The sequence below is a fragment of the Lagenorhynchus albirostris genome, chromosome 7 (assembly GCF_949774975.1).
Source record: "Lagenorhynchus albirostris chromosome 7, mLagAlb1.1, whole genome shotgun sequence".
Taxonomy (NCBI): Eukaryota; Metazoa; Chordata; class Mammalia; order Artiodactyla; family Delphinidae; genus Lagenorhynchus; species Lagenorhynchus albirostris.
The window spans coordinates 102,570,111-102,589,529 of NC_083101.1; the positions used below are offsets into that span (position 1 = coordinate 102,570,111).

At 43.4% G+C, this 19,419-nt stretch overlaps 1 protein-coding gene across 1 annotated transcript in view; it reads right to left on the reverse strand.

Moving 5' to 3' along the window:
• The window catches only part of EBF2 (EBF transcription factor 2), a 193,828-nt gene that overhangs the window by 25,961 nt on the left and 148,448 nt on the right, over positions 1-19,419 (reverse strand). Inside the window, exons 8-10 of the mRNA XM_060155686.1 lie at positions 17,498-17,615; positions 15,844-15,974; positions 14,792-14,918 (exon numbers count right to left, since the gene is read on the reverse strand). Coding sequence (XP_060011669.1) covers positions 14,792-14,918; positions 15,844-15,974; positions 17,498-17,615 — 376 coding nt within the window. The remainder of the gene's footprint in view (positions 1-14,791; positions 14,919-15,843; positions 15,975-17,497; positions 17,616-19,419) is intronic.

Sequence of the window (19,419 nt, forward strand, 5' to 3'; positions counted from 1 at the left end):
TGTCGGGGCCCTTGAAATAAGATACTGTCTTTCTGTTTTCCTCACATATTAATGACAACTTCTCTGGACATGGAATTGTTGAGTGTACTCTTTCCATTCAAGATCTAGTTTCTGCTGTGTCGCTTGTTCTCACTGGGGGAGGGATCTGGGAGGTTTTGTCAGGGTTTCCCCCATTATTTCCTGGCCCAGCTCTTCTTTTCCCACGAGCGGAATGTCACACATCCTCCAACACAACCCCATCTGCACACATCAGCACAATGGCACAAAATTTCTGGCATATTGATGAGACCAGCCTAGCTTCACGCACGAATACCAGATTTCCCTTATTTTTATGTTTTCTTGAAAATATTCTCCAATATATCCTGGGGATGGGGGCCGATTAAACACTTGTACTCAGATTACCATCTTACCCAGAAACACATGTAAGAATAGCTGTGTGTATAATTGGAATCATTCCGTAAACTGTTTTTTTTTTCTCTACTTAGCACTATAATGTCAGCAATTTCTGAAGACTTTTTCTTTAATAGTAGGATTTTTAGTGACTATAATACTCAATAATGAAAATTGTTACGATCTCTGTTAGAATGAAGGTTTTACTTTGTTACAGGCATTATGCTAACGCCTTTTACATATATTAGCTCATTCAATCCTCATTACAACCCTAAGACATGGATTTTATCCCCATTTTAAATGCACCTCCAGGCAGTAAAGGTGGGATCTGTACCCTGGATTCTATAATTTCAAGGCCTGTGCTCTTCACCTTTTCTGCTGTAGAACCAGAGATGTCATTCCAAGTCCCCGCTAGATATGCCAGCAGCCCCCGGGCCAAAGGCTACCCCTCTGTCCTTCGCTACTGGACTGGAGTTGGCCAAGGGCAGAGTGTTGAAAGTGGCCATGCTACCCTCTGCTTCCACTCACCTACTCCCTGCACCCCCTTCCACCCCTCCCCAGGCTCCCTCCGCAGCTTCTAGCAAAGGACAGATCAGAGAGTGCAGCCCTGCCCAGAACACTGAGGGTGAGAGAAGCCCCATTTGGTATCAATCAGCAAACACAAACAGCGTCCCAGTGCTGCGGGGTGAGCAGACTTAGTGAAAAAATGGTCTAAATCAATCATAGCCTCATCTTTTCTCAAATATGCACCATTTCATTACCTAAGATGCTGATTTTCTTACATGGAGAAAACGGAAATTTTGTTTTTTGTTTGTTTTTTTTTTTTTTGCGGTAACGCGGGCCTCTCACTGCTGTGGCCTCTCCCGTTGCGGAGCACAGGCTCCGGACGCGCAGGCTCAGTGGCCATGGCTCACGGGCCCAGCCGCTCCGCGGCATGTGGGATCTTCCCGGACCAGGGCACGAACCCGTGTCCTCTTCATCGGCAGGCGGACTCTCAGCCACTGCGCCACCAGGGAAGCCCAGAAAATGGAAATTTTAAATATGGGTATACTCACACTGTGCTGAGCAAAAAGTACGGGAATATCCCATAAGGCAGAGAATCTAGCCACCCTCCCCAAGGTCCCCGCTGTCTCCATGACTGTCCTTGGCCCTTCTCTTCCATCTGCATGGGTAACAGGTTCTCGCTCCCTCTCACTAGAGCTCTAGCGGTCCACCCTTAGCCGCCACTAACCTCCTTATTCCTGGGTCCTTACTGCTGCTCACAAAGGAATCTGCTAAAGCTGGGCTCTAATCGGCACACATAAGGCTTTCTCTCTCACAGACTTTATCACACAGTGGTACCCACCGCTGTCCCTGTTAGATGAAAACCCCCAGGACACAAGGGTGATGTCTGGTTCATCTTGTCTTCCCTCCCCTCCTCGCTCCCCACCTAAGTCAGAAATAGCAGACTCTCCTGACCACACTGGGTTAGCAATTCACGTTTTAAACTGAATAAGCAAAACAGACATACTCATCTATTTCTCATGTTGAGTGTTTTCTGGAGGCTCCGGCCAAACTTCACAGGCATAACCTGTGGATGGTTCTGTGTGTATCCAAGATGAGAAAGACAGTGACACACACACCGTCATGTATATGTATATGGACAGGGAATAATCACACGGATGTGCCTGTGCGCGCACACACACACACACACACACACACACACACCATGCCACTTAAGTGCTATTGTGAAGTAAAAATCATGAAGTCCAAACCGTTTACTCAACACCAAACTGTAAGAGGAAAAATCAGTCAGTCCCTCAAGGGTTCAGCCTTCAAAACATCAGGATTGCATTGGACAACTTTTACTCTGGTTCCAAACTCACGTCGCATCCCACCAGTTATTCGGCCTCACCTTGAGTCCCAACTTGCCCCCTCCCCTCTCCCTGGGTGTTCTCCGACCTTTCAGGCCTGGTGTGAGCCAAGTAAACCTCAATTAGCTAATGAGGTGCCCGAGACCAGCACCAAGACCGTCTCTAAGGGCCAACCAGATCATGAGCTGCCGTCATCGGTGTGAATTTACAGCCTCTGCTACCACGTGGAGTGCGGGGATGGTGTGAAGTCCTGCCAACCCCTTGGCTGACGGGGACATAGAGAAATGCTGGCAAGGCGAAGACACAGTAAATTAAAAATATGCTTCAATGTATAGGCTCTATTTATCTATGTCTTTCTTTAGTAACATAACATGAAGGTAAAAGGTCATATCCCCACTGAAATATAATTTATATTTACCTTTTATTAAATAATTATGGCATGGCATGAAGTTAAATATTACAGAAGCTAATCAAGGGGGAATTCAATAGAGAAAACTCAGACGTGAGAATTTCGCCTTTGCTATACATAGAATGTCTTAATCCTCCACTGGGAGTCATTCGGGTTTGCTTAAGGAGTTTAATAATACACATTTCAACTGCCACAGAATCTAAATCCCCTTTGGATCAGCCTTGGAAAAACTTTCATCAATACCTTGAGATTTCATAATATTTCTCCTGAGAGCTTGGATCTCACGTGTCATTTCTTATTTTGATTGCAGGGATAATATATGAGGTTACTTACGTATCTCGGACCCAACGACTAGATATAAACTATAAGCAATGTGTGAAGGGTTCCTTTTATAAGTAAATAGTATTTAACTAAAAATATCTACTGGGAGCCACTCATTTAAAAAAAAAAAGCTGGCTGTTGCTCAGTATTAATTTTCCCAAAGCGTTGGTGAGATGGATAAATTCTACATGATTGTTTTTCCTTAAGAGGAGTCACAGAGAGAATATAATGCTTACCCCAGCTTATGCCTCTACTTCTGTTTCCCAGAAATAGAGGGAACACTGGCTAACATGGAAAGGGGACCCTTGGTTAGAGTTCTGGTCAAACCTCAACAAAGACAGTGTTGACTTTGTAGGTAGGTGGTCATTTCTGCCATTGACCAAGAGAAGTACTTATCGCAAAGGTGGCAATATCAAGGGCCGATTGAGTTCCTTTACAGAAATTGGAGAGGAGACCAAGAAGATGATGGGGTGAGGGAGATCTGAGTGTTCTGTCAGGCTGCCACTCTGGGATGTTGGCCTGGGTTGCAGCATTCCTCACTAGTAAGTCTTCAGTTGGAGCCTAGGACACTGCAGAGTCTATGGATGGCCATCAAGAGGCCGACAAAAGTCTAGAAGTCCGAGCCTAGTTGTGTGTCTGCAGCTCTGTGCATTTATCTGCAGCAAAGGATCTTCACTTCTATCACAGAGACCACGGGCCACTAAGGGGTTCAGTCCACAGAACTAGAGGATCTCTCCAGTCCTAACTCTAAATTCCAACCTTCTCCAAGAATAAAGAAAGCAATGGAAAAAGAATCCTGCTCAAGAAAACTAAAATCTATGGAACGCGACTGCCAGATCAAAAGATGGACTTTGATGTGCAGGCTGAGGAGAAAACATGCATGAGGAACACCTCTCCGTACGGCTCTGGTCAGACAGTTACTCTCTATTGACAGGACAGGAAGGAGTAAAACAGCCTTGTTTGCCTGGGGAGGAATCTGCATGCACACAGACTAGCTCCTGCCCTCATGCCACCTTTAGGATGTCTCCATTCTGCTCCTCCCTCAGTGTCTATGACTTCAAAGTGCTTTGATATTAACGTATTGATTCCTGTGAGGTCTGCCTTCTTTGTGCTATGATTTTCGTTCCTCTCTTTCTCTCCCAATCCTTCCAATTTTCTCATCTATTCATCTGCCTTCTGCCATACTCCTCAGGTGTCCAAGATTCAAGGCTATGTTCCATTGGCATTATAATGCTCCCAAGTTAAATAGTTTCATAGCATCTGATGGTGTGGTGGAGATAAAGCTGGCCTTTTCCTGGGATGCCTTAATTCCTAACTCTGACCAATCACACCACCTTCAAGGGCAGGTGGACTTTGGGTTTATGTCTCTGCAAAAACAAAAGGTTGGGCTAAATGGCCTCTAAGACCCCTTGTAAGCTCTTGCATTATATGATTCTAAGACTATTACTTAATTGGTGCCATGAAATTCTTCCTTGAGAAGTGGAGATGGGTGGAGTTGAGGCCATGGGCTGTTGAATTAAGTTGTCTTTAACCTTTGCTACACTGAAATCTCTCCCTACATCCATTTGTTTCAATGTAGCAAAGGTTCAGTGTCACCAATGTAAAAAAAAAAAAAAAAAAAGAAGATAATAGAGGAACACATTATTAAGAGGTGGTACCTGCCTTTGTGGATACAGGAATGAGAACACAAGGTGAGAAATAGCAGTGCACAAGAGAAAGATTAGACGGAAGCCTTTGATATTTAATTCTAAATGAAATATTAATTTAATATTTAATTACGCTTTGGTTTCAAGAAAAACTGCAGCAAGACAGATTGTTTGAAGAAGGGAGTAATATACATGGTTAAGGAGACAACTGTAAAAATTAAAAATAAATTTCAAGGGTAAATCTAAATGCCACCACGGAGCAGTTATGAATATGCTCTGCTCTCTGTAATGTGTATTTAGAATATTATAGCTGAGACTACCAGGCCATTAAGAGGCTGTGATGTCTCTAGTGAAACAACAGCCCCCTATTCTGGGGTCTCCAACGGAGACATCATTCCTCAGACTCAGCTGAATGATGGATCTGAATTTTATAGGCAGTGGGAGTTTTAACTTCAGTAAAGCTACAGGCTACCAGGAGGGCTCTTCATGCAACCTGTTTCTAGTGCAAACCAGGAACAACTGGTACTTGGGCCCCTTTATGATATCCGAATTGGGTATTTTTAACTAAAAATCAGATTCATTTCTTAAATGAGATTTTTTTTCAGGATAATGCTATAAGAAAAAAAAAGAAGAAATGTGAAGTGAGTGAGCTATTAACAGTTGCCATCCAGCATGCACACCTGTGCAGTGTGGCTCAGTGGAAGCAGGACCCCACGGCCCGTGCCCAGCCTCGGGGAGGAAGCCGTGCAGGGTATGATGTGGGCGGCAGGGCTGTGGAAACATCTAGGCCTCCCATTTCTCCTCCCAACTGCTGCCAGGTTTGGGCCATTTTCTTGTTGATTAATGCTTTCGCCCAAATAATGAACAGGGAAATCAAATGCATTTGTTTGTGCTAAAGGACTTGAGGACACGGGGAGGGGGAAGGGGAAGCTGGGACGAAGTGAGAGAGTGGCATGTGCATATATACGCTACCAAATGTAAAATAGATAGCTAGTGGGACGCAGCCGCAGAGCACAGGGAGATCAGCTCGGTGCTTTGTGACCACCTAGAGGGGTGGGATAGGGAGGGTGGGAGGGAGACACAAGAGGGAGGGGATATGGGGATATATGTATACATATAGCTGATTCACTTTGTTATACAGCAGAAACTAACACACCGTTGTAAAGCAATTATACTCCAATAAAGATGTTAAAAAAAAAAAAGTAAAACGTAAGAATTGTTCTGGGAAGGAGTTGACGTGGATCCTTTGGCTTCTACTTGTTTCTCCATAGCCAGGGTGTTTTGTCAGCTTCTAAGTTCAGTGCACACCTTGGGAGGCAGCTCCTGAGCCTGCACCTGGGCCAGCTGGGCCCTGTCGGCCTCTCCTTTGAAAACCTGTTTCCCCTTCAACCCACTTGCAAACAGCACCCATGCTCTCGGGCTGCCTTGGCCTTCTCTGTCACCTAAAAACCCTGATTTCTAATCTTGACCCAGATATGAAAGGCATGATATGGTGGGTCTTTCAAGAAGAAGCCACCTTTTACAGAAGAGAAGGCATGCAAAACAAAGTCCGCCCTTGATCAAACAGCAGTGAGGAAGGAAGCTACCAAGAACTCATCCCAGGAGCTCTGTATCCCACAGCCAAACACTTGGAACAGTAAATTTTGCTCATGTCTGTATATTCCTATACAAAATACATTTGCATGTCTACGTAATTTCATCCTCCCAGTAAGACAGGTATCTTCCTGTTTTTTAGGTTAGAAAACTAAGGTGAAGAATAGTTAGGTGATTTGCTGGCAAGTTCAGACTCAAATTCAGGCCTCTAAACCCTGTGTCCCTGACTTCCATTCCAATGCTAAGTTGTCTCAAGTTTAATAACCAAGTGGCGTTCATACTTTTTTGGCCTTCTGCAATTTCAGTTATTCATGAAGAGGATAATTTCTATGACTTCTAGGGAATTCAAAGCGCTTCATGGGCTCTAAGCCTACATATCACGCTGAAATAGAAATATCCATTTAGCAATCTGGAACACCAGGGCACGGGTAAGGCATCCTCTGAGCCCCCTCCATGCTCACTGGCGAGGCCTGTCTCCCGTGCACTTCCTCAGAGTAACGGCCAAAGAGCCAAGGCCACTGGCATTTGCCAAGTAAAACTCCGGATGAAGCCAAATGATGGTCTTAGCGTCATTTCTTCGAAGAAGCTATACACTCTTGGTAAGTAGCACAGTTCAGTGGTTAAGAGCACGACTTTGGGATAAGACTGCTATGTTTGGACCTAGCTTGGTGACCTTAGGCAGCAGGATCCTCATCTATAAAGTTGAGATACGAATGGAACCGTTAACACGGGAATAGGTGGTGATTATATGAGCTCAAAAGACACAGCCTGGCCCTACGTGCTCAACAGACGACAGACGTGATCACCGAAGTACTAGCATCATTTTTTTTTTCTTATAAGTTCTATCCGAACTTAACCAGCAATCAAATGTGAAACCCAGACTCTGCAAAAGGTCATAGGAAGATACTGAAAAGCTGTGCCCATCTACCCCCATACCCTCAGTGACCTGCCATTCCACTCACGCATCATGATTTTTCACTGGTTTCTGTGGATGGTACAGGTATTACAATTGTAGACGGTGGAAATTCTACCCCCAAATGCCTTGTTCCAGACTTTCTCTCCCTGCATCCTCAAGACAGACAAGAAGTACACTGAACAACCAGTAACCATGGTCCCATTGGGTGCCCCTACCAGGATTATATTTCTGCACTGCCAGTTTTTTGTAGAAGAGTCTGCAAGGGGTGTAGGGGATCTCTTCCCCACTAAGCCTCGGCTGGTACCATCTCTAGGTCTCAGACCAGACAGAGGCAATGGGACCTTTCCTGACGAGCTAGATTCTGGGGTGGATCTCTTGACTCTGCAGCAGCAGGCTGCACTTTAGCAAATCGTAGTCAGAGGAAAATAGACCTGCAGAGTCACATGTGTGAAGAAGACGTGTTGCTTTTCAGAGCCCTGGTGTTGTTTGTGCTGTACCTGGCAGCAACAACTGTGGGAAGCTGATTACTGCATTTTGTCTAATTATACCAGGTGAGTTCCATCTAACGGGCTTGGGTTTATTGTGGTGGTGCCTCCTTGGAGACAGGAACCATCAACAGTTGGACCAGGAACCATAAGATGTGTGTGGTGGGGTGGCGGCTGAGGGAGGGGAGGTTTTCTGGACGCTGCCTTCCTACCTCCTGCTTTTTGAGTCTCTTTCTAGAAGATTCCACCGAAGAGTAAATACTATTATTGTGTCTGTGGTGTAATGACTCAGTCTCAAAAGAACTGCCCCATGTTGTCGAATACTTTACAAGCCAGGAAGTCACTGCAGCAGCCTGATGAGCAGGACTCAGGTTTCCCAAACTCATTTCTTTGTTTAAAACACAGATTCTCAGACCCTCCCAGAAGAGTACAATTCGATACGTCTGGAGCGGGGCCCAGCATGATTCTTATCCTCGGCCAAATTCGGGAAACATCTATGGGTCACAGTATAATTAGCACCAGAGCTTTACAGATGAAGAAAATGAGGCTCAGAGAGGTTAGGGGACTTGACAAAAGGACAAACAAGACATGGATGACACAGCCCACATCCAAAAGCAGGTCCTGTGGCTGAGTCCCCTGCCCCTCCTATTAGATTCCATCCCATCCCGGAATTTCACTCCGTCCCCACTAAAACCCTCTAGGTTCAGGGTTTCCCTTTCCTCTGGAATCAATGTGATATTTTCCACCTACCACGGAGCTGAGTGTTGTGTCTCAGCCTTCAGTGGTCTCTGAAGCATCTTCCTGTAGTAGCACTGGTTGGGACTGGAGGAGTTGATTCCCAAGGGGCTCACAACGTGTGGCTCTGAGGCCAGGCTGGCTGGAACGCCTCGCAGGGAGAGGGCCACCACGATCCTGCAGGCTCCCTGGAGGAGGCCCCAGCCCCATCTTCAGTCACCAGGGGAAGCCACTGCCTTTCCAGCTGTTGGTCTGAGATTCCCAATGGGTTGTAAATTAGCTTTACATGTTAGCGGCTGCTAGCTGAGAGGACCAGAAAAGAGACCACCCATCCCTTTCCTGTGGTGTCTGGTCCCCTCTTTGGATAACATCAGCTGCTTGTCTCCACCAACCCTAGTCGCATTTGGCCCAGGAACCTCAAAGTGGAAGTGTTTAGGGAGAGTGACCAGGCTCATGAGCTATCTTGAACCGTGTTTGTATTTCTGTTTTCTTCTCTGACTGTGAGAGCGTATACTCCTGCATCCCTACTCGTCTCACCCCTAACTGCCTCCCAAGGTCCTTCCTTCTCAAAGGCGAGAAGGATGAAGTTTCACTGCTTCATCTGGAAATACTTTCTTTGAACCTAAAGAATCAAGATTGCCGATGTGTGCTGTTTCAGCATTTAAACGTGTGATGCTAATTTCTTATATATTTTCTTCATTTAATTTTTAGTTTAAAATTACTTCATTTTGTTAGAAAATAATAAATATAAGTAAAGAAAATGAACAAAATTAAATAATAATATCAACATCCAAAAGCCACCATTGTTAACACCTTGGTATGCAGGCTTTCATACCTTGGGTTTTTTAATGCAACTACTCTTTTTCATATATATATATATATATATATATATATATATATATATATATATATAATTGGACCATACTGTACATACAGTTTTTAAGCTTTTTTTAAAAATCACCAACATCTTTCATGTAATTAAATGTCCATCCACAGCATTACTTTTAATATCTAAAATGTGTTTCAGTGTAAGGGTGTTTTGTTATTTATTTAATGAGTTCCCTAATGGACACTAAGAATGCTTTTAATTTTTCACAATTATAAACAGTGCTCCAATAAACAACCTTCAGGCAAACTCAATTACTTCCCAAGTATACATTCCTAAAAGTAGAATTGTTGGGTTAAAGGGTACATACACTTTTTTAAGGCTAGTAGCATTAGGGTACTCTCCTGGAGCCATCTACCTTCCTGTAGTTGCCTTAATTTGCTTTTATTTGATTATTAATGTGGTTGGGATATTTTAAAACATGTTTACTGCTTGATTATATTCCTTCCTGAATTAACTCCTGATGTTCCTTGCTGCCTTTTTTTTTTTTTGCGGTACGCGCGCCTCTCACTGTTGTGGCCTCTCCCGTTGCGGAGCACAGGCTCGGGACGCGCAGGCTCAGCGGCCATGGCTCACGGGCCCAGCCGCTCCGCGGCATGTGGGATCTTTCCGGACCGGGGCACGAACCCGTGTCCCCTGCATCGGCAGGCGGACTCTCAACCACTGCGCCACCAGGGAAGCCCCCTTGCTAGCTTTTTAAAATTAATCTTTATTGGCGTATAGTTGCTTCACAACGTTGTGTTAGTTTCTGCTGTACAGCAAAGTGAATCAGCTATACGTATACACGTATCCCCTCTTTTTTGGATTTCCTTCCCATTTAGGTCACCACAGAGCACTGAGAAGTGTTCCCTGTGCTGTACGGTAGGTTCTCATTAGTTACCTATTTTATACATAGTAGTGTACATATGTCAATCCCAATCTCCCAGTTCATCCCACCCTCCCTTCTCCCCCAGTACCTTGCTAGCTTTTAATTTGGGGGGGGGGTTCTACTTAATTTATGAGATATCTAATCTTCACCTGGTTATCCACAATGTATAACATAATGGCTGATCAAGAGTAGGCATAAAATGAAGTTTGCTGAACAAATGAATGAATCTTTTTCTATGTAAGATAATATGTCATATGTAACAAATACGTTCCCAGTTTGTCCTTTTCCTTTTGATTTAATGAGGGAAACTTAGACATGCAAAAATTTTCTTTTTATGTAATCACATATTTATGCTTGCTGGTTTCTGTCTTTGGGATCAAGCTAAGCAAGGCTCAATTATAATAATTTTTTGAAATGCCTACATTTTTAATTAAAAATATTTAATTCAAATATGTTTCAGTTTATGATATGAAATTAGATATCTAACCTTTTTTTTTAATGCTTAACTAGTTGGCCCAACACCGTTTGTTAAACATGCCATATTTTCCACATTGACTTGAGATGTCTCCTCACCCAAACAAATACTTCTGTATTTATACTATTCGTGTGTACAAAAACTGTTTATTTTTAAGTGTTCTCTTCTGTTGCATGACATTTCTATATGTTCCTGCAAAACCCCATATTCTTCTAATTACTGAAACTTAAAATAGGTTTTCAAGTCTGGTAGGGCAAGGCCCTCTCATTTTTCAAAATGCGGGGTCCTGCTTTAGCACCTTTACTTTTACAGGTGAACTTTTGTAAAGTTTCCCCAAACATTTTGTTGGTACATTGATTGGCATTGTGTTAAATTTATTCATTAATCGACATCTTTACAATATTAAATCTTCCCACCTCACCGCCAGCTGGAAGTATTTTGTCCTTCCTCTGAACTCCCTTAGCACTTTATACCTTTTTAAAAATCACTTTTCTAAGCTATACCCACCCAATTTTTCAAACCTGAAACCCGAGAGTCGTCCCCTCCCCTTCCTTCCCCAACCTTCACCCCATCCAATCAATCATCAAGTCCCGTCAATGTTACCTCCTAAATTTCATCCACTTCTGCCTGTCCCCACCACCAGCACTCTAGTCCAAGCTGCCATCATTTCTGGCCGGGGCCACCACACTGGCCTCCAACCGACCTCCCTAGCTTCCAAGCCATTCTCACTGCTGCAGCCGGAATACTCTTTTAAAAGGCAAATCTGATCATGGCACTCCCAGCTTTAACTATTCCAACAGCGTCCCCATGGCACTTGGGATAGAGCCAAACAAGCAGGCTCAACCCTCTCTTGCAGCTTGAACCCAACCTCTCTTTAACATTCTTTCTTCCCTGTTCATGGTTGCCATCAAACATATCCCATGTTCTTTCCTACCACAGGGCCTTTGCACACACGTACTGTTTCATGTGTTTGAACTGTCCTTAACCTTCCCTGTCATTTTAAGATTCCTCTGACATATATCCCCAGCATCCTACACAACTCGTCACATTTGTAATTCCTTGTTCAGGTCAGCCTCCGTGATGATAACAGTAATAGCAATAATAATATTAATAATATACACCTTTTGAATAATAAGATACAGTTGCTCTCTATTTCAAATGCTTTACGTGCAGAGGTGCTCTAGACCTGGTGTGTACCAGCTCATGAGAGCAGGCTGTTAAATTTTCAGGAATGCTGTGAGCTAGCTGATGTCATACTGGTAGCTTGAAATCAGCCATGGTGAGAGTACCTGCACCATGGAAATCAGCAAATGCTACAAACCAATGCTCCCCTGCCCCTTTTCCCTGGAGAGCTGGCTGTTAAACCTTTACCAGCACACCACTGTTGCCATGCACTGTATTAGTTAGTCGTCATCACAGGTCTGGAAGGTAGGTAGCCCATTTTCTAGATGGGGAAACTAAGAGGTTAAGTCACTCCTGCAAGATTTAAAGCTATGTAGAGGCCAGCCAAGCTGTGCGTCCAGCCAGTCTGACCCCAAAGCATGAGCAGTTCACGTTTATTTCACTATATCATAACGTTGAGGAAGGAAGGTGCCCCCTGGCCTGACTGGTCTGCAGCGTCCCCAGCACAGAGCACAGGGCTGAGCAGAATGGGCACGTTCAACTGATATTTGCTTCAGGAATAAGTCAACGATGTCTCAGCACATCAGGAAAACAGAACTATTTGCCGACACTGCATTGCTAAACAGAAGTCACCAGACAGGATGGCCAGAGCCCTGAGTCCTTGTTCTGACTCCACACTGAATTCAATGGGCAAGTCATTTCTCCCTGGGTCTCAGTTTTCTCACCTGCAACAGAGGGAGTCAGATGCTCTTCGATGTCTCATTATCTCTAAAATTTCTGGATTTACATGTAACAAAACATCTATTATTTTTACTGTTATGTGGGCTCCTTTTTTAAAAAATCAGCCTTATCCCCACCTCTCAGGCTGTCATCTGTTCTCTACCTGAGACATTTACCCCCAATTCATTGACTGCCAGGTGCTATTCTAGCTAACACTGGTGAACCAAACAGAAAACCCAGCCCCGAGGAGGTCCAGGGACAGAGGAAATGTGAATGGAGAGGACAGGAGGTCAAAAAGATAAGGACGGAGGCAGACAGATTTCCACACCTGCGATACATGTCTCTGCTCAATGCCCCTTCCTCAGAGAGACCCTCCCTCATTCTCCATCCTGTCCTTGTCACTATCTGAAATTACATCATGTATGTTCTTGTTGTCTGTCTCTCCCTCTAGAATGCAAGCTTTATTAAGATGGGGGGCTTTATCTTGCCCGCTTCTATATCCCAGAGCCCAGGCTGTGCCAGCCCATGGTAGGCATGTAATAAATGCTCATTTAAATGACTCAAAAACAATGTCCCTTTGGAGCTAGAATAGTAAATATTTTATTGCAACTGCAATAGAGTCTTCCATAGACCCACAAAAAAAGGTAACCCAACCAAGATGTGCCTATCACAGAGAGAAAACCTCAAAGGCAAAATGTTAAATATATACCTAAAAATCACCCTCTTCCACCTACTCCTAACCGATACCTAACCCGACATTTACGCTTAAACAAGAACAGGAGGTTAAGTCCAAATGAGAAAGAATACACTATAAAATAATATTATTAGAAATTCATAATATGTCTGATATAGTTTCTTGATTTCTATATTTCTTTCTTTCCCCTTATCTTCTCTTCAAAACAACAATATTCTAGTTGATCTCCCTGCCCTCAGCTGTTCCCCTGACTAACTCAGTCTTTATAATATCAACAGCACTCATTTTTCCTAAGATAACAGCTTTGAGTTACGCTCCCTCACATAGGAACCTTCAATGTCATCTTAGATCTTGCCAAATTAAGTCCTAGCTCCCATACAAGGCCTTTTTTTTCATTTTTTAAAACTGCGGTAAAATACACATAACAAAATTTACCCTTTTAACCCACTTGTAAATGTGCAGTTCAGTAGTGTTAAGTACATTCACTTTGTTGTGCAGCCAACCTCCAGAACTTCTGCATCTTGCAAAACTAAAACTCTGTACCCATTAAACAATTGCCCCCATCCCCCCAGCTCTGGTTACCACCATTCGACTCTCTGTCTCTATGAACGTGAACTTTACATCAGTTCCCCAGGCTTTACTTCATGTGACCCTGCTTTACATCACTTCCGCAGGCTTTTTTTTTACATCTATTCCCCAGGCTTTTCATCACGTGACCTTGTTTAATATCACGTGACCCTGTTTTAGGCACCATACAGAACTTTTGAGCTGTTTTATGGTTTCCTTCCCTGCCATGCCTAGCTCATCTCAGCTAAGTTCTGGTATAAGTTCTACCTAAATGGATCCCCACAGCTGTTGAACCAGCCTTCTCTCCTCCAGATACGGGCACACGTCACCCTTTGCACCTTTGCACGTAAGAGTCCCGTAGTTGAAACTCTCTTTCTTTTTCTCTTTACCTATCCAAATCCTCCCCATCCTTAAAAATAGTCTTCAATTTCATCTCCTCCTTGAAACCTCATGCCACTACTCTAGTCCACATGAAAGTCACTCTTCCTGAAACTCGTATTCCATTCACTGGAAATACTAAACATTTTTGAACACTCTAATTCTCCTGCTGTTCTGTGCAATATACCATTGCCTCTTCCAATAGTTCCTAAATTTCCAAATAGGGACCATGTTTTCTATGTCGTTGTCCCTTTAACTTGGAAAAAAGTAGTAGATACAATGTAGGCATTCAACAAATATTGAACCAATTAGATAATTTCTACTTTCAAAAAATTTTTAAATAATTTGAATCACTCTGCAGCATCATTAGGCAACTTTCTTGAATCCTTTTCAAGAAAATTTAGTTATAGCCAGCAACTTTGTTGAATTTTTTAATCTGATTTGCCTGGATAAAAATCTATTCTAGCATGGTTCCAGCTGAATTAAATTCATAAGGATGGACTCCTGAAACGAGATGCCATGACCGTCTCCCAGACTGCGGAAATTGCTTACATAAAATACAAATTTAGAATCAGGTTCACATGTCCCCGTTCAATGCCTGTCACCCAGTCCACACTTCCCACACCAGTAGAAAGACCTAGAAGAGTTAGAATGATTATAAAGTGTAAAGAGCAGGAACTAGAGCAAAGGTGAACCAGGAGCCAGTCTCCCTTGGCATCATTTTCTCACCCACCTGTGTAAATGAACCTTCCTGGAGCTCCTTTGCAGAACTGTTTGGATTTATAAGATAATGTCACTTCTACGACTCCAGGAATGTGCCGAGGAGGAGTCTGCACTCTGATGGCATGAGGAGTTATTAGCTGAGGAATGAACAGGCAGAGAAATAAAATACCTATTATACAAGTTATCATAGAGATACTGAGCACAGGAGCATCTCCTGCTGCTACCCCCATCCCCATCCAGGGCAAACTGGTGCACTCATGACACCCCAGATGCTTTGAATGCCCTGTCCCCGTGTCTCATGTGTTTCTCTCTCTCACCCTGGAATTTCCTTTCAACCCAACCTGTGTACGCTTCCCTTCCTATCAGCCCAGCTCAAGTGCCTCTCACCTCCTGTGCCCCCCCCAACCCCCATCCCTGTCATCATTCCCTTCCCTCATTCCTACACTGCCATGACCTCACAAATTGATTTGGCAATTTCCATTACAAACTTAGCACTGTTACATATCTTTCGGTAACCTGTTTTGCTGTTTTTCTCATTATCGCAGTAGAAAAATTGGAAATTACAGAAAAATAAAGAGAAAAATGTTAACATTGCATAACCCAGAGACAACCGTTACTAATCTTCGGCATGTTTCCAGTACTTTTCTATGGTTGTGTGTTATAGAATTAGATCTTACATCCATAGATACTGTTGTCCTGGTTTTCTTTCGCTGAGCATTATAGCATGTGTTCCCTTTTCCTGTATCATTAAAAATATTTCAAATAAAAGTTTTAAATAAATGATGACACTTCATCATTGAACCATTCTCCTATTAGCTAGTATCTAGCCAGTTTCTAATTTTTCTCAATTATAAACAGTACTGCAGTGAATATTTATCTTTTTAGGGGATCCATGCCTGCAGTAAATTGTGGCTTCCATGTCTTTTAATCCTGGTGCCCCACTTATCATAGGTACTCAATAGTGTGTGTTCATGTTGCTGGCATTGCAGAATTACTAGTTTCCCCAGATCAAAACAATCTTTGGGGCAAAGAAAATCAGGGAAGCGAGTTGCCTTTGCCTACCTCACTCCATACAAGCATAGTCCCAAACACCACTTGGAGGCCATCAAAGAAGTTGTCCCCAATGATGATGACCATGGCTCCTCCGGTGGTCCAGCCTTCACTCGGGCTAATGGCTTTGATGCATGGAGTAGCTAAGAAGATAGGAAAGAAGGAATCAGGTTTGCCCTTTGGTGGTTGAAGTTTGGAGTTTGGGGGCTGGGTGCTCTTGGTCATCTCAGAAGTTTAAGTTGAGCTTTGCTGACTTGCCATCATTCCCTAACTGGTTGTTGGTTTTCACCAGGTCATTAAAGCCTAATGAGTTGACCACTACATATGAAAATGGCTAACTGTGCAAAAGGTGCTTTTAAAATTCTGTTGTTTTCACCGTCTTTTTATAAGTTGATCACACTACAAATGGGTAAATCCCTTTTCTCTCCCCACCTCCTCTGTCCCGAGATGTTAAGATCTACAAGGTCTGTTAATGTGCTAGAGAGAGAAGGAGAAAGCAAAATCTATCAGAGTTGAAGGTTTTTTTCATCTCTACCAAGAGACAATTTCTAATCACTTTCCTAACTTTGTAGGAAGGGTTTTCCCTCCTTCTTCCATATGTTCAAGGCCTCTGGACTTTACATCCCAACAGGAACCCAATATGGTTTTCAGGCCATAACTAAAGTCAATCCATCACTCCATTTCCAAAGTTGACAGGGTCAAAGGTGGAGGAGAACTTTGGCAGGACTCCAAAAACATGAACCCCCTTTGAACAGCTAGTCAATCACATCCAATCAGTCAAAAGAAACTGGATGGGTTCCTAGTTCTGAACCCTGGGATTTTCTTCTCCCCTTTCAGTGCCCACTGTGGGAGAATTAACACCACTCCAAATTCTTTAGTGATTCAATCATTTTCTTTCAGTTCATTAATTCCTGTTTGAAACGATACAAGACACATTTTAAGGGCCAAGATGGGGTGGGGTCTGGTGGGCAGTATACAGCAAGACATCACACTAAAATAGGAGCCCCATTTAGCCATTCATTCTATATTACAAGAGTTGAGTTGTACACTAATGAGTTGAGGAGTGGGGAAAAAAGAAAGTAGATGGGATTTACTTAGGTTTGTCAGTTATCTTCCTCGATATACTTTATTTTCTTGGACAACTTGAAGTTTAACAGTTACCAGTATTTCTAATTACTTGAACGCACTTGGAAAACTACCCAGAGCAGACCATGATTTCTTCTTGTCCAAGCAAACAAAAATCAATTAGTGTCAGTTTCATTCTGCACATTGTTTTGTTTTGCCCACAATCTGTTTAAGGGCACATCTGACACTTATTCATACACGTCTGGCACGGTAATGTTCCTGTTTAACTAAGATGTCATAGGCCTACATTTGCCTGAAATGCCCCTCTAGCAAAAAAAGAAAAAAAAAGAAAAAAGAAAACCCCACTGAACTGAATGAAAGAGCCAGTGAGGCACGGGGGCCTGAACATTGGCTGGGAGATGTGTGGGGCTTACATGAAAGCAGGCAGAAGTCACTGTTTACAGCTTCATTTTTAAATCCACATGGTCTTGTGTACTTTCTCCACTCCTACTCAGAGACATCAATTTGAAACTCAAACAAGGAAATTTGTGGAGAACATCATTTGTCTGCTAGGCTCAGCCTGGACAGCAGAGAGCCCTACCTTCCGATGGGTCCAGCCTTCTCGCTCTCCGCCCGTGCTTTGAGTTGTTATGAACAAACATGTTGTCGGAAACAGCCAGCACGTGTCCATCCACGTTCACCGTTGTTGACAACACGACCTGCAGATTTCAAGGATAAAGCGGGGGCGGGGGGGGGGGTTGAGTTAATCTCTCAGAAAGTCGTAAAAGTTGCAAAACTCTTTTGCCAGACTTCCGTATGGCTAACAAGAGACAGACCAGAACTTTGGGGTGAGCCATGCTCCTGGCATCTCAACGGGTTAGCCTTTTCCTGTAACAATAGCAGAGCGTCATGGAAAAAGAGGCCCCCTTTCGCCCATGTGCTGTCACGTATTTGTGCTCCAACTATGCCCAGGTGATGAAGTGTGGAAGATGGCAATCTGACTGGCTGGTTCTAGGAACCTCATCTCTATCAAAGGACTTGGACGATCATTCCCAGGTGACCCTTCGGACTGCAGTCAAGGAGCAGATTGTGTGTGGTCAGGAAGCTAAGACAGAAACACCAGCTGGGAGGTCATTTCTCATTTCTCGGGAATGGGTTCTTGAACATCTGACGTGTGCCAAAGTAACGCTGGGGTATGGACATGCTGCCTGATGTCCTGATGTACCTGGTGTCCCCCATGCTGGAGAGCAGCGGCGGAGATGCTCAGGCCTTGGGTGAGAAGGTAAGGTTTCGGAATTCAGTGTTGAAAATGTAGGACATTTAGCATCTAACCAGACGAAAGGGAAGTGATGGGTGTGGAGTAGTGGAAGGGCATGATGTAAAGTCCAACAAAACGGAACTCAAATTCCATGCCTGCTACTTCCTAACTTAGAACCTTTGACGAATTATACTTAACCTTTTCGGATGTCCACTTTTCTTATCTGTAAAACATACACAACAATGCCTATCTTGAGGACTGAATGAGATAAAATAAGGATAAAATGAGAAAATAAATGTAAAGCATTTATGGATGAGTTCCCATCCTAGTTGCCTCGCCCCTGCCTTGTTTGGCCAGTCGATAGGACAGAGGATATTACTCATTGAGCCCCTCCCATAGTCTAAGCTCTGGAGGGGAGGCTTCAGCAAGGGGGACTCAGGGGCTCGGTAACCACAAAAGTTACAAGGCACAGTCCCTACCCTCAAAGAGCTTACTTTCAGGATGGAGAAACATGGCAAACAAGCAAAACAAGTAGCACACAGAATGAGGTCAGATTGGCTTCTATGTGTGTGCTGCAGATCAGGGTGCAGGAGAAGTTCAAAGAGGTGGCCATCAGGTGGAACCGTGGGAAAGCACAGCAGAAACGCATTGACTTGGGCATAGCCACCACCTACTTACTGACCCAGGAAGGTGAGTCATCCTAGATACCAGTCTACTTGTTAGTTGCACATGGCATTTTTTTTTTTTGAGAAAGGAACTTGTTACATACATATTCATGTATATGTATAGACCCGAGGAAAGGCATTGAATAGATACATAATGAAGAGCTGTGTCTAAAAATGGCTCTTCCTGTCCACTCCCAAATTAAATTCACTGATACTCTACTTGGAATTTTTCTGCCATCCCTTCCTTACTTATTAAACAAAGTGGGGACAAACCTTGACCCAGCCTTACCTCTTAACATGAGAGAAGATTCACTCCACAGCACTTAAAGTTTTTTTTACTATGAATTATTTCAAGTAAACAAAATAAATATAATGAACCCGCTTTTGTTAGAGTGAAATTTACACGCATTGAAATGTACAAATCTTAGCTGCACAATTTTGACAAACGGATACAACTAGGTAGTCCACACCATATCACAATACGGAACATTTCTATCTCCCCAGAAAGTTATCTGGTGCCCCTTTTCAGTCCACCCTACCCTCTACCCCTTGCCAAGGCAACACTCTCCTGAATCTTTTTAACCTCAAATAGGATTTCAG